The sequence below is a fragment of the Urocampus carinirostris genome, chromosome 9 (assembly GCF_059441175.1).
Source record: "Urocampus carinirostris isolate Australia breed hairy pipefish chromosome 9, RoL_Ucar_1.0, whole genome shotgun sequence".
In the NCBI taxonomy this organism is placed as follows: Eukaryota; Metazoa; Chordata; class Actinopteri; order Syngnathiformes; family Syngnathidae; genus Urocampus; species Urocampus carinirostris.
The window spans coordinates 37,390,649-37,402,786 of NC_142357.1; the positions used below are offsets into that span (position 1 = coordinate 37,390,649).

The following is a 12,138-nucleotide window of genomic DNA, read 5'->3' on the forward strand; positions in this document are numbered from 1 at the left end:
TCCTCGCCTGAGAAATTGGGATGTCATCTACATCTGGCAAACATTTCTTCCAAATATTTTTTGCTGTGTGTTTTCATTCTCTGCAAACTCTGTTACAAAGAGATTCGGCTGGTATCGAGTCCTAATGGCCGCCAGATACAATTAAGGTGATGGCTTCATGGCTCTCTAATAGCCATTGACCTGCAAGGGCTTTTTGACGAGCTCTGACCCCAGTCATAGTTCAACGAGCTCATGCGTTCTGAATGGGCGCCAGGGGAACGATCCATGTTCAACACTGTTAATTACGATTGTCAGGTTTATCACCTGACTTCTGGAATAAAACATGCAATAAGAGAAGAGAGGCTCCAATTTCAACTCATGAGAAGCGTGTGATCGTCTGAAACCCTGAACACATTCTGGCTTAGCCTCTCTTTATTGTTATGTGTCACTGCATATAATATATATATATAATGTCATGATTGTATGACTTCTTCATGTATCGCCTACTTCTTGATTTAATCACTGGACTTCTTGATATATGTCATTTAGTTGATATTTATATTTATTTACAAAGAGCAGGAGTGAAGCAGGGATTTTTCCATTACCTCTAAAGTTTTTGTCATAGAACTCTCTTAGTATGAAAGTGATTTGTCAGCTGTTTTGATGCTTACTTGTGAAACCAAACAGCCCTGTACTGTACCTTACCATGCTCGGAGTATTCTGTTTAATACAAATATTAACATAACTGCTCAACTCCAGCACAGTCCACTTGCTCATTGGATTACCATATAACTCCTGGAAAAAACACAATGAGAGTCAAGATACGTCAATTTCAACTCTTAAGAAGAGTGTGATCAGTTGAAACCGTGACCATGTCCCGGCTTGATCTTTCGCACCTCCTCCTTTTATTGTAAGGATTTTCGAGATAGACTCAGGGGAGGAATGTGTAGCATTTTAAGGGAACACACTAATTAATTACAAATCATGTGAAGGCTACAACCAACAGACACCAGCATCACTAATAACAAAATGCAACTGCTCTGCCGAAGCAAAGGTTGGCCGGCAAGGGCGATGAAGTTATCTGGAGCCAGGACAATACTGAACGGTAGGATCATGTTCATTTTTAAGATATCAAATAAATGATAAATGTATTATAACCGTCAACCTCAACCAATTGCTCTGCTTAATAATGATTGCAAGCACCCTTAAAAAAACATCAACAACCTAGCACTTATTTATTTACAGCAAGAAAAACGATGTAGAATAAAAACAAGGCAAATTTTTGTAAACAATTTTATTTTATTTACCAATCAAACAACAACTCAATAAATTATTTGATTTATTCACTTGCTGTTAATTTAGTGTTGCTATTTATACATAGCTATCTACGATGATGTTGTCGTCTGCTACCAGTGACCGAGACGATCCAGATTAGAGCTGAAATGGGCAAGATGAGATCAGTCTTATTTTCTTATTTTTTGGTGATCAGAAATATGTGTTTTATAGCTATTTAGAGTTACCTTTTGGTGGGTTTGTAAGTTTGGGAATGGTCCAATTCATTTCGTGAGCAATTCGAGCTACTAGCACAATCCTGTTACAAATTAAGAACGTATGAAGAGGTACCACTGTACTCAACTTTAGGGTCATGTCCGATAATCACCCATGTATCGAATGATAAATGCATTTACAATAACCCGAACACTGATTACTGCCAACATAATACAATTAAGCAGTTGCTAACGACTCTACCCCTTCGTGCTTTGTGACCTCGCTATTATTAGCTGCATTAGCTTAATAGTTCTTGAACATTTCCTCCAGGGTGGAGGCTATGCATCGCCGGCACACCACGCTGAGGGAGAAAGGGCGTCGCCAGGCGGTCCGAGGCCCCGCCTACATGTTCAACGAGCGAGGCTCGGCCCTCACCTCAGAAGAAGAGCGTTTCCTGGATGCAGCAGAGTATGGAAATATACCTGTTGTGCGTAAAATGCTGGATGATTCCAAAACCCTCAACTTCAACTGCGTAGACTACATGGGACAGAATGCCTTGCAGCTGGCGGTGGGGAACGAGCATCTGGAGGTGACTGAGCTGCTCCTGAAGAAGGACGGCCTGGCTCGGATTGGTGATGGCCTTTTGCTGGCCATCTCAAAAGGGTACGTCCGCATTGTGGAGGCCATCCTGGGCCACCCGGCTTTCGGCGGGGGTCTTCGCCTGGCGCTGAGCCCCCTGGAACAGGAGATGCGGGACGATGACTTCTACGCCTACGACGAGGACGGCACGAGGTTCTCGCATGACGTCACGCCAATAATCCTTGCTGCCCACTGCCAAGAATACGAAATAGTCCACATTCTCCTCACCAAAGGGGCCCGTATCGAGAGGCCTCACGATTACTTCTGTAAGTGCTTAGAGTGTGTGGAGAAGCAGAAGAAGGACTCCTTCAGCCATTCGCGTTCCAGGATGAATGCCTACAAGGGTTTGGCTAGCGCCGCTTACCTGTCCCTCAGCAGTGAAGATCCAGTGCTGACTGCCCTGGAGCTTAGCAACGAGCTAGCGCGATTGGCCAACATTGAGACTGAGTTCAAGGTGAGCAAATTTTGATTTAATTTAACTTCTACCTAGAATGTTTCAAAATGTTTTGTCAGAAATTTAATCTGATTACACCTATAAAGTAGATCCTGGGATCCAACATCAATTTTTTGTGCAGTGGAATTCCAAAGTGAAAGTGCCGTAATATTGAAAAAAAAAAATGGTATCTAGTAAGAACTACTTGTACATAATATACATGGCATATGACTAAATAACATACTAAATAAATATATACATAAAAAAAACATAAAACTATATTTTCCTTTGTTGTGATGCGACTTGAGCTGGTACAGAGGGTAGCCGGTGGATGCAGAGGGTGGGGCTATGCGGCATATTACAAATAAAACTGATTTTAAACCCTCCATTTGCAAAGAGTGTCACTCCCTTAGAAGACTTTTTTGCTTTAATTGCCTCCTTATTCTTAAGAGACAGTGTGTCTCATGTAGCGCTTCCTACATGATCATTCATATAAAAAATGTTGAAATGATAAGTAAAAATATGTGAACTATCATATAAATGTGGAGGCTTTTAAAATACTCATAGGTTGAGAAATTTGCATTTATTTTACATCAGTTTAACGTAGCGGGTGCTGACATGATTGTCCACCATCTTGCTGCCACGGGTATCGAAGAAACAAAAATCCTTTGAAAGGCTGGGAAAAATAATTCAAAAAAAAGTTGTGGTTTGGTGACTTTGAGCCTCAATAGTTTGTATTCTTCTTTGTGTTTTTGCACACCTTTTCAGTTGTGCTACACAGTACAGTGGCATTTCGTTGATAAATAATACACATTGTCCCTTTAACTCCTGTCATATTCTTTCTTCAGGACAGTGGGGAAAAATAAACAATTCCTGGTGCTTGATACAATAACTCAGGATTATCTCACAGGCTGTAGACAATCTTTTTAACCTTTTGGATGCAAAGGTGGGGTCATAAATTGCCCTATGGGTTGCTATTCTTCAAAATGTAGTCATTAAAAAAGATGTAATAATGTTATATTCTAGGTATTCCTCATAAAACATTTTCATGACATGACATATTTACTTTTTCCCCACTAATTTTTGACCCTATTCATAGAAGAGTGCATGTACAGGTAGGTCATGCAAGGGTTAGAAAGCCTTACGGACTATAACAGAGTTGCGGGCCATAGTTTGCTCACCCCTGGTTTAATCCTCCACTATTTGCCATATGAAATAGCATTTCACACATCAGATGCAGAAGGTGTCCCCCGACAGCTTTAATGTTAACGTGCGACCGCCCCGATTTAAGTCCATCCGTGCTCTGAGGTTTGTCGAATTTGTTCTCCAGAATGACTCAGTGCACAAGGGCCATATAGAAACCCCAGAAGATCAAAAAGCTATCATAACCGTAAAAAGAAGGCCATCTCCTTGTACGTTTCCATTTTCGCCCGCATCAGACTTAATCGCAGACTCCCAAGTCGTTTGTTCCCGTTGCGCCGCTGCAGTTGATTACCCTCGCCGTTGTATTTACAGTCCGAGATCATTGCACGGGATAGCAACCATCTGATAACAATTTCAATTTCGCTGATGAATCGTCCGGTGCTTTTATCTGTTTCTCTTTTAATTCGTCCCTCACCTCATCCGCCCACTCTTTCATCCGTCCCTCTGCCCAATCTTGTTTGTCATACAGCCTCTCGGCTAGCCGGACTTGCCGTCTCCAGACAAGTTAATGAGAAGGCCGCACCTGAGGGAATATGCTTGCTTTGGCTCTCATCTGTCTCATTAGCATTTCATTATCAGCTGCCTGTCTTTTTTGTCCAAATTTTGGAATGGGCTCGTGGGTATGGTTCTGAAGGGTGGGCAGCTGTTGAAGGGCCAGTAAAATTTGGTATTGAAAAGGACACTGTGCAATCATTCACCACTAGAGGTCCTAGTCTAGAATGGAGATGAAGCATGTATGTATATATGAAGAGGACACACTACAGAAGCCCCAAAGATTTCATTCGGCAGATTCAGAAACCTATTTCTTCAATATGAATTTCAGCCCGCAAGTCATGTTTATTTGTGTCACTCCTAAACACAAGAAGTCTCAAAGGGCTGTTCTACCATCCCAGGATCTAAAACCTACATGAGGGCAAGGAATAACTCAAAAACCTAATCAACATGAAATCCAGGTCATAATAAAGGGTTCGCTTGGCTGCTTCTTGAGGTCAACATCATTCATAAACTATTCAGTATAAGTTTGTTTTAAGCCTATAATTAAACACTTTGACTGATTTTACAGATCAAATCTCAAAGGGCAGTGCATTCCACAGCACCGGGGCCCGAATAGAGAACGCTCTCGGACCTACGGATTTCTTCTTGGCTCCTGGGGTCACTAATAGACCAGAATTTTCCGAGCGAAGGCTCCAAGCAGGGACGTAGGAGGCAATTAAATCTGATTGATATGAGGAGACAAGTTCATGCATAATTTTGCATATTACCCCCCAAAAATCACATTTTAAAATAACAGTGAGCCATTGGAGGTCAGCCAAAATCAGGGTAATGTGATTAAACTTCCTTGTCTTAGTTAAACGCTTCGCTTGAGCATTCGGTACTAGCCGCGGGCTTTTGATGCTAGACTTCGGGGGACCGAAGAGTAGTACAAAGAAGACCAATCGAGCTGGATACATCCGCATCAGTCAGAAATATCCAATAGCTGCAGATCGTCAGAGCTGGTGTAAGCGGCTAACTTTAGCGGCTAGCAGGAGAAGCTACTAAAATGCATGAGCAGCCGTGGAAGGCGAGTGACATTGAATGAAGAAGCTAGCCGGTAACATTAACAATAGTGGCTACAGGTAAGCCATAGCCTGAACCCATGAGTGGCTAAAGATGAAAACTGAGGATAAAAGCGACAGATTCCTGAGTCACGGGACTTTATTTTTCCTTTATTTTATGTGTCTTTTTATTTATTGTCTGATTGATTGGTTTAATTACATGTTGTTGCTTTTTGTATCAATATATATTGTATGTCATTTAAAGCCCCAGTGTGTAATATCTCACCACTAGATGGCACTGTTGTCTAATGCGAATGAAAACAAGTGCCACTGCAGGCAACATAATGACAAAAATGGAGGCGACCTAAGAAAGGATTCCACAATGTAAATGAAATGCAAATTTCTCGAAATTTGAATTATTTTACAAAATTACCATTGTTAATTGGTAAATGTTAACATTTTTATAGTTGATGTATTTTTTTTCTAGTATTCAAATCTTCTTTTACTGAATAAGTTTTAAGAACCACTAGGAGGCACTACATATGACACAAATTCCCTTTAATAACAATGTTCTTCAGACAATTTTATTTTTGCTTTCGTTTGTTGATTGATCTCATTTACTTTTACCTCATTATTTGATTGAATTTTGTCTTGTTTTTGGTTTATTTTAAAATGTTTTACCTAACATTTGTTTTTTCTCCTTTCTCTTTAGTTTTCATTTATCTGAAATATTTTTCGATATCCATTATTTTTACGCATTTTTTTTAACATTTTTAAATCCATAATTTGTTTTGTATTTACTTTTGTTTTACATTTTTATTCTCACTTTTTGTGTACCGTATTTATTTTATTATTTTTTGGATTACCTTTTCACATGTTTTTCATCCGTTTCCCGTTTACTTTTGCTTATTTATTTGATACAGTTTTAATCCTTGTTTTTTTTTAGTCCCTCTATACTTTGCTGATACTCAAGAAAAAAGAAATCCTGCCTGTGACACGTAATTTCATCACTCACAGATAGCATCCTTTGTGGACTTGGGACATATTTGTTATGAATCATAAGATTCGGACATCCTCAATGTCAACATGTTGATTAAACACTCAGAGTTATGATGTTTTATGGGACGTTCACACTCATACAGGAAATTCTAATCCCGTGTGCACAAAGACAAACGCAGGGATGAGAACAGTTTATGAAAAGATGTGGCGGAGTTCCCCGACAGCGGAATATTTATCTTCAAGACAGCACATCAATTTCTCATAAGTCTCTTCTCTCAATCCTGTGGAGAGTGACGACGAGGGGGCAAATCAAGGAGATGAGATACAACTGGAAGACTTTGGAGGGCACCGGTGTCCAAACTATGGCGCGGGGAAAACAATAGGCCGTGTTAATTCTTTACAGCCGTGGCTTGCGAGAAAAACTGAGACCAGAAAATATGTGTTATATATAATGCACAGCCCTTTTAAATGAGCTAGGAATCAAATTGAACATGACATGAATCCGTTCTCAAAGGGAAACGCTGGTATGGCGGGAGTTTGAAATCTTTGGTAATTGTCCGATAACTGATATTTGGAGCCAATAGCTCTTCTCTGGAAAAGCTTAAAAATGGTCACAAATAATTTTCAGACAATGCAAAAAGAAACAAAGAATATTTGTTATAAAGTCAAATAAAACTTGACTAGCTCTCTGAAAACTTTTTACAGTAAATAAATTGGAATATCACCACAATTAACTTGACTAATATTTCACTTAACCCAAAACTAATAGACCAGGAAATAAAATTAGCCTTAGCAGCAACTTGTATTAAGTACATAAAACCTTAAAATAGCTCCCTTTATTTTTTAAATGAATAAATAAAAACGTCAATTCAACCAACATTTAATTAAATTAACTCAAAACAAAAGTGCATTGAAACTTCAACAAAGCTTGCAAATTGAAAAGGGTTGGCACTCCTGTTTTAGAGGCAGTTTGACAAACTAATGTTATGGTAATAGCTAATCACTCAGCCTTCCACTTTAGCGTGCTTTTTATGCACTCTCTTGATCTTAAACGCATGTGCGTTATTGACAAACTAATGTTATAAGAGCTAAAATATCAGTTTCCACCTGAAAATGCTTCCCTAAACAGAGTAAACAGTGTATTTAATATCTCTTAATCACACTCGCTTTTCTAACAGACTTTTAAAAATCTCAGTATAATCAGCAGTCTTGATTCACAGGCGTGGAGTCGGGAGTTAGCAGGGCTGCTGCTGTTTACTCAGCTCTAACGTTGTTCTTCCTGCTTCAGTGGCTCTGCCCCCAGTCACATAAACAATCAGAAGGCGTGGGGTGGGTAGCAACCAAGACCGAGGGAGGGAAGAGAGGGCGAGAGAGTCTCAGCTGCATCTGAGCCTGAATAATCGGCCTGTCAAATAAATAAAAATGCTGATCCTGATATCCATCAAATTTCAAAATATCCGTGCCAATAATCAGCCCGCCCGATAAAATTGTATATGCATATCAAACATTAGTAAAAGATAGTGTATAGTAAGTACAACTCATATGTAATTCATATGTATATGAATAAATTCAATTTTATCATTCCTTTTCATTATAAAAAATATACATGTAATGGGTAAATTATATAATATGTATTTTTTTATGTGACGTGATCCGAACTGGTACAGGGATGGGGGGGGATTCAAATTGAAACTTATTTTAAAACTTGCTAGTATTGTCATACCCTAAGAAAACTTCTTTTAATCAGTAGTATTAAGTAGTAAGTATTGATTTTACTATTTGGTTAAAAATATAAATAAAATAAAACCAATTGGATTCTGAATCGGAAGATTTAATTTCAACATTTCCATACAAGTAATAGCTTTGGTTATTGAAGAATTTTTCATATTTCAATGAAAATAAAAGTAATAATTTTGCTCTTTGAGTATTGACTCTTATTTGAGTAAAAATGCTATAAAAAAACATCTGAATTGGACTATTTAATATAGTAATATTTTCTGCTACCAGGCCTTTTTTAGTGGTAGAACCAAACTTTTTTACATCTAAAATCTTAAACAATGAAGATGGAAGGCTCGTACGAGTGCTTGGATCCTTGAAAATGCTTGAATTTCAATGTTGTCTTTTCAAAGATGAAAGGGCCTTGTATATTGGGTGAAGTGCTTGTAAATGCTTGAAATGTTTCTCAACAATTATGCTTAGAAATAACCCCAACACTGCTCCACTGTAGCTTCTCTTTGCCATTGCATTTCTTCTTCCCTCTTGATTAACGGCAGCTGGCATCCATTTATTTTATATTGTCCTATGAAGCGTTGTTGCTCCCTACAGGTCTCACCCAAGAAGACTGGTGCATTCTACGCCTAAACAGGGCACTATGAAATGTTTATTAGTGCAATGATTACCTATCAATTAAGGCCTTTTATTAATAGCCATGCAGAAAATTAAGGTAGCGTTTCCCAGTGGTAAATTGTAATGGGAAGAAATTCCTGCAACTGAAAATTTAAGTTAAATTGGATATGTAAATCACAGATACATTTGCGGATTTGCAAAATACATGTTCCACACTGGATTTCTTCTTTTACTGGTACTGGAGAAATTGAAAAATTGTTTTTGAAAATCCTCAAAAAGTGAGTGAATTTGGCCATGAAAAAGCTGTACGAACCCTGAAGAAAAGAGTTTTTCCTTTTCTCCCCACTTTAATGTAACTGATTTCCCTGTACTTCACACGACTGGCTCTGTTTTTCCATTCTCTCAACATCATTCCACTGCCTTTTATCTTAAAAGCGACCCAACCCCCCACAAAACCATATGCGTAGCCGTGAGTGTAATTTTAAATGTGCGTGTAATAACCCCATGTCGGTCTTACGATGCAAGCTTCATTGATATTCTTACGCAGTACCGTCATAGAATCGCCGCACAAACATGAGTGGAAGCAGCAATTGCAGAGAAAGGCAGGCAGGGTCTTGTTTAATCCAGAACAAGACAAAAAACACTCAAGCTTGATTTACGCACAAGGGAAGGATGTTAGACCGATTTAATGCTTTAATGACATTTTATTGACAAAATTTGAAGCACATTATTATAACAAATAATAAGGTCTATACATAATAAGTGAAGGAAATGAGAAGAGCTGACCTTTCTAGTTGACTTGCTGCCTGCAGTTGAACCATCACACACCCTGCATGTATTTTGATGTAAGGTCGTTTGACATCAAGAGGAGGCAAAATGGAATGAAGGCTGTAGTGATACTGGTTGATGTTGAAAATGTCAGGAAAAAATGTTAAAACGTCATATCGTCACGTCATATTGTCAGATATAAAAAAATTGTGAATATGCTTGATGGCTGTTGAGATTGTCGTGTTTGTTTTGCTGCTGTTGGTGTCGGTGGATTTGTTCAGACCGAGGACAATCGACTTTGGCCTGGACGGATCTATTGACACTAACAAAGATGTTATATAATGAAATTGTGAATATGCTTGATTGTTAATAAGATTTTCGAGAATGGTTGTTCAAACCTCACATTGTGTTTGCTGTTAAAAACTTCATATTGGAATATAATATTGTGAATGTGCTAAATTGCTGTTGAGATTGTCATGATTGTTTTCTGTTATTAGTGTCAATAAATTTGTTCAAACCAAAAAAAATACATGATAACTACTTTATATGTGTCATGCACCCTGCATGTTTTGTGACACTACGAGGAGGCCCAAAAAAAAAACCCATGCCCATAGTAAGACCCTGCACTTGTGACACCAGAAAGAGGCCAAAAGGAATAAAGGCCATAGTAATACTAGTGAATTATAACCTTATGTGACATTCACCCTGGATTTTTTGATGAACCAAAAAAGCAGCTAAACACAATAAGACCATCGGTAAGACCCTGCACGTCTTGTGACCCCACAAAGAGGCTAAAACAAATCGGACTCCTAGTAATACCAGTTAATAAGTTAAAATATGGTAACTTTATGCGCCACACACCCGGCATATCTTGTGACACCACAAAGAGGGCCAAAAGATATGTGACGCATAGTAAGACCCTGAACATTTTGTGACATAAGGTCGCCAAAAAGAGAAAGACCACAATAAATCTAGTCAAAGACTAAATATATTATAACTTTATGTATGACATAACCTGCTTGTCTTCTAACACAAAAAGGCCAAAATGAATAAGACCTATAGTAAGACACTGCACCTCTTGTGACACCAGGAAGAAGCCCAAAAGAAAGAAGCCCATAGTAAAACTGGTTAACAGGTAAATATATGATAACTATATGTGTGACACACCCTGCCTGTCTTGTGACATCATGATGAGGCCAAAAGACTGAGACCCATATCAAAACCCTGCCCGTCTTTTGACTCCAGGAGGACGCTAACAAGTTTGAAGCCCATGGTAAAGCCAGTTAATAAGGAAATACATGATAACTCTGTGGCACACTTATATCATATCTTTTGACACCTAAAAGAAATCGACCCATTTTAAGGCCCTGCATGTCATGTGACACTAGGAGGCAGACAAAAAGAATGAAGCCCATGGTAAAACTAGGTAATTAGTAAATACAGAGGCTTGCGAAACTATTTGGCCCACCTTTTGCCACATTTCAGACTTCAAACATCAAGATATAAAACTGCAATTTCTTGTGAAGCATCAACAATAAGTGGGACACAACCATGAAGTGGAGCACACTTTATTGGATATTTAAAAAAAAATTAACAAATAAAAAACAAAAACGTGGGTGTGCGACATTATTCAGCCCCTTTACTTTCAGTGCAGCAAACCATGTCCAGACGTTCAGTGAGGATCTCTGAATGATTCAATGTTGATCTAAATGACAAACGATGATTAATGGAATCCACTTGTGTGTAATCTAGTCTCTGTATAATGCACCTTTCTTCCCATTAGAATTTACCATTGGGAAACGCTACCTTAATTTTCTGCATGGCTATTAATAAATGTCCTTAATTGGTAATCCTTGCACTACTAAACATTTCACAGTGCCCTGTTTAGGTGTAGCATGCACATGTCTTCTTGGGAGCAATGACGCTTTATAGGACAATATAATACAAACTCATGCCAGCTGCCGTTATTTAAGAGTGAAGACCAAATGCAATGGCATAGACAAGCCACAGTGGAGCAGTGTCTGCGTTATTTCTAAGCAGACTTGTTGAGAAACATTTCAAGCATTTACAAGCACTTCACCCAATATACAAGGCCCTTTCATCTTTGAAACTAACTGTATGCGTGACACACCTTGAATGCATTTTGACACTGCAAATTTGCCCAGAATAAAGGAGCATTAGTACAACCCTGCAGGTCTTGTTACACCAAGAAGAATGAGGCCCATAGTAAATTACTGAAAAAGTATAACTTCATGCTCATGCACTGGGACAGTGAGTGATGCTGAGAGGGGGGCCAAAAAGAATGAGGCCCCCTTAAACAGTAAATATATAATAAGTATCTAGGTAATCATCGAGATGTAGCGTCAAGTATTGTCAGATTAGTAAAAACCCTGAAACATTATTTTTAGCGTAGATTAAAAGAAATAATATGGTTTTACATTTTGATATTAAAGTAGGCAGCACAGTGGTTCGCGTGTGTGCGGCACAGTTCTGAGGTCATGGGATCAAACCTTCCTGTGTGGAGGTTGCATGTTCTCCCCCAGACACTCCAGTTTCCTCTCACATTCCAAAAACATGCTAGTCAGGTTAACTGACCGGTCCAAATTGTTGATGTGAATGAGCGAGTGAGTTGTCTGTCTCTGTATGGCCTGCGATTAGCTGAGGGTGTCCCCTGCCCACTGCCCGAAGATAGCTTGGCTCCAGCAGCCCCGTGACCCTACTGAGGATAAGCAGTGCAGATAATGGATG

At 38.9% G+C, this 12,138-nt stretch overlaps 1 protein-coding gene across 2 annotated transcripts in view; it reads left to right on the forward strand.

Annotated features, from left to right (window-relative positions):
• trpc7b (transient receptor potential cation channel, subfamily C, member 7b) overlaps positions 1-12,138 on the forward strand; it is a 93,120-nt gene that overhangs the window by 17,633 nt on the left and 63,349 nt on the right. The window contains exons 1-2 of one of the 2 annotated variants that reach the window (XM_088343676.1): positions 955-1,084; positions 1,798-2,560. In XM_088343676.1, coding sequence (XP_088199802.1) covers positions 1,808-2,560 — 753 coding nt within the window. In that variant the 5' untranslated portion in view covers positions 955-1,084; positions 1,798-1,807. Of the gene's footprint in view, positions 1-954; positions 1,085-1,797; positions 2,561-12,138 lie in introns of those variants that run through there. The other variant, XM_088343675.1, reaches the window with a different exon arrangement.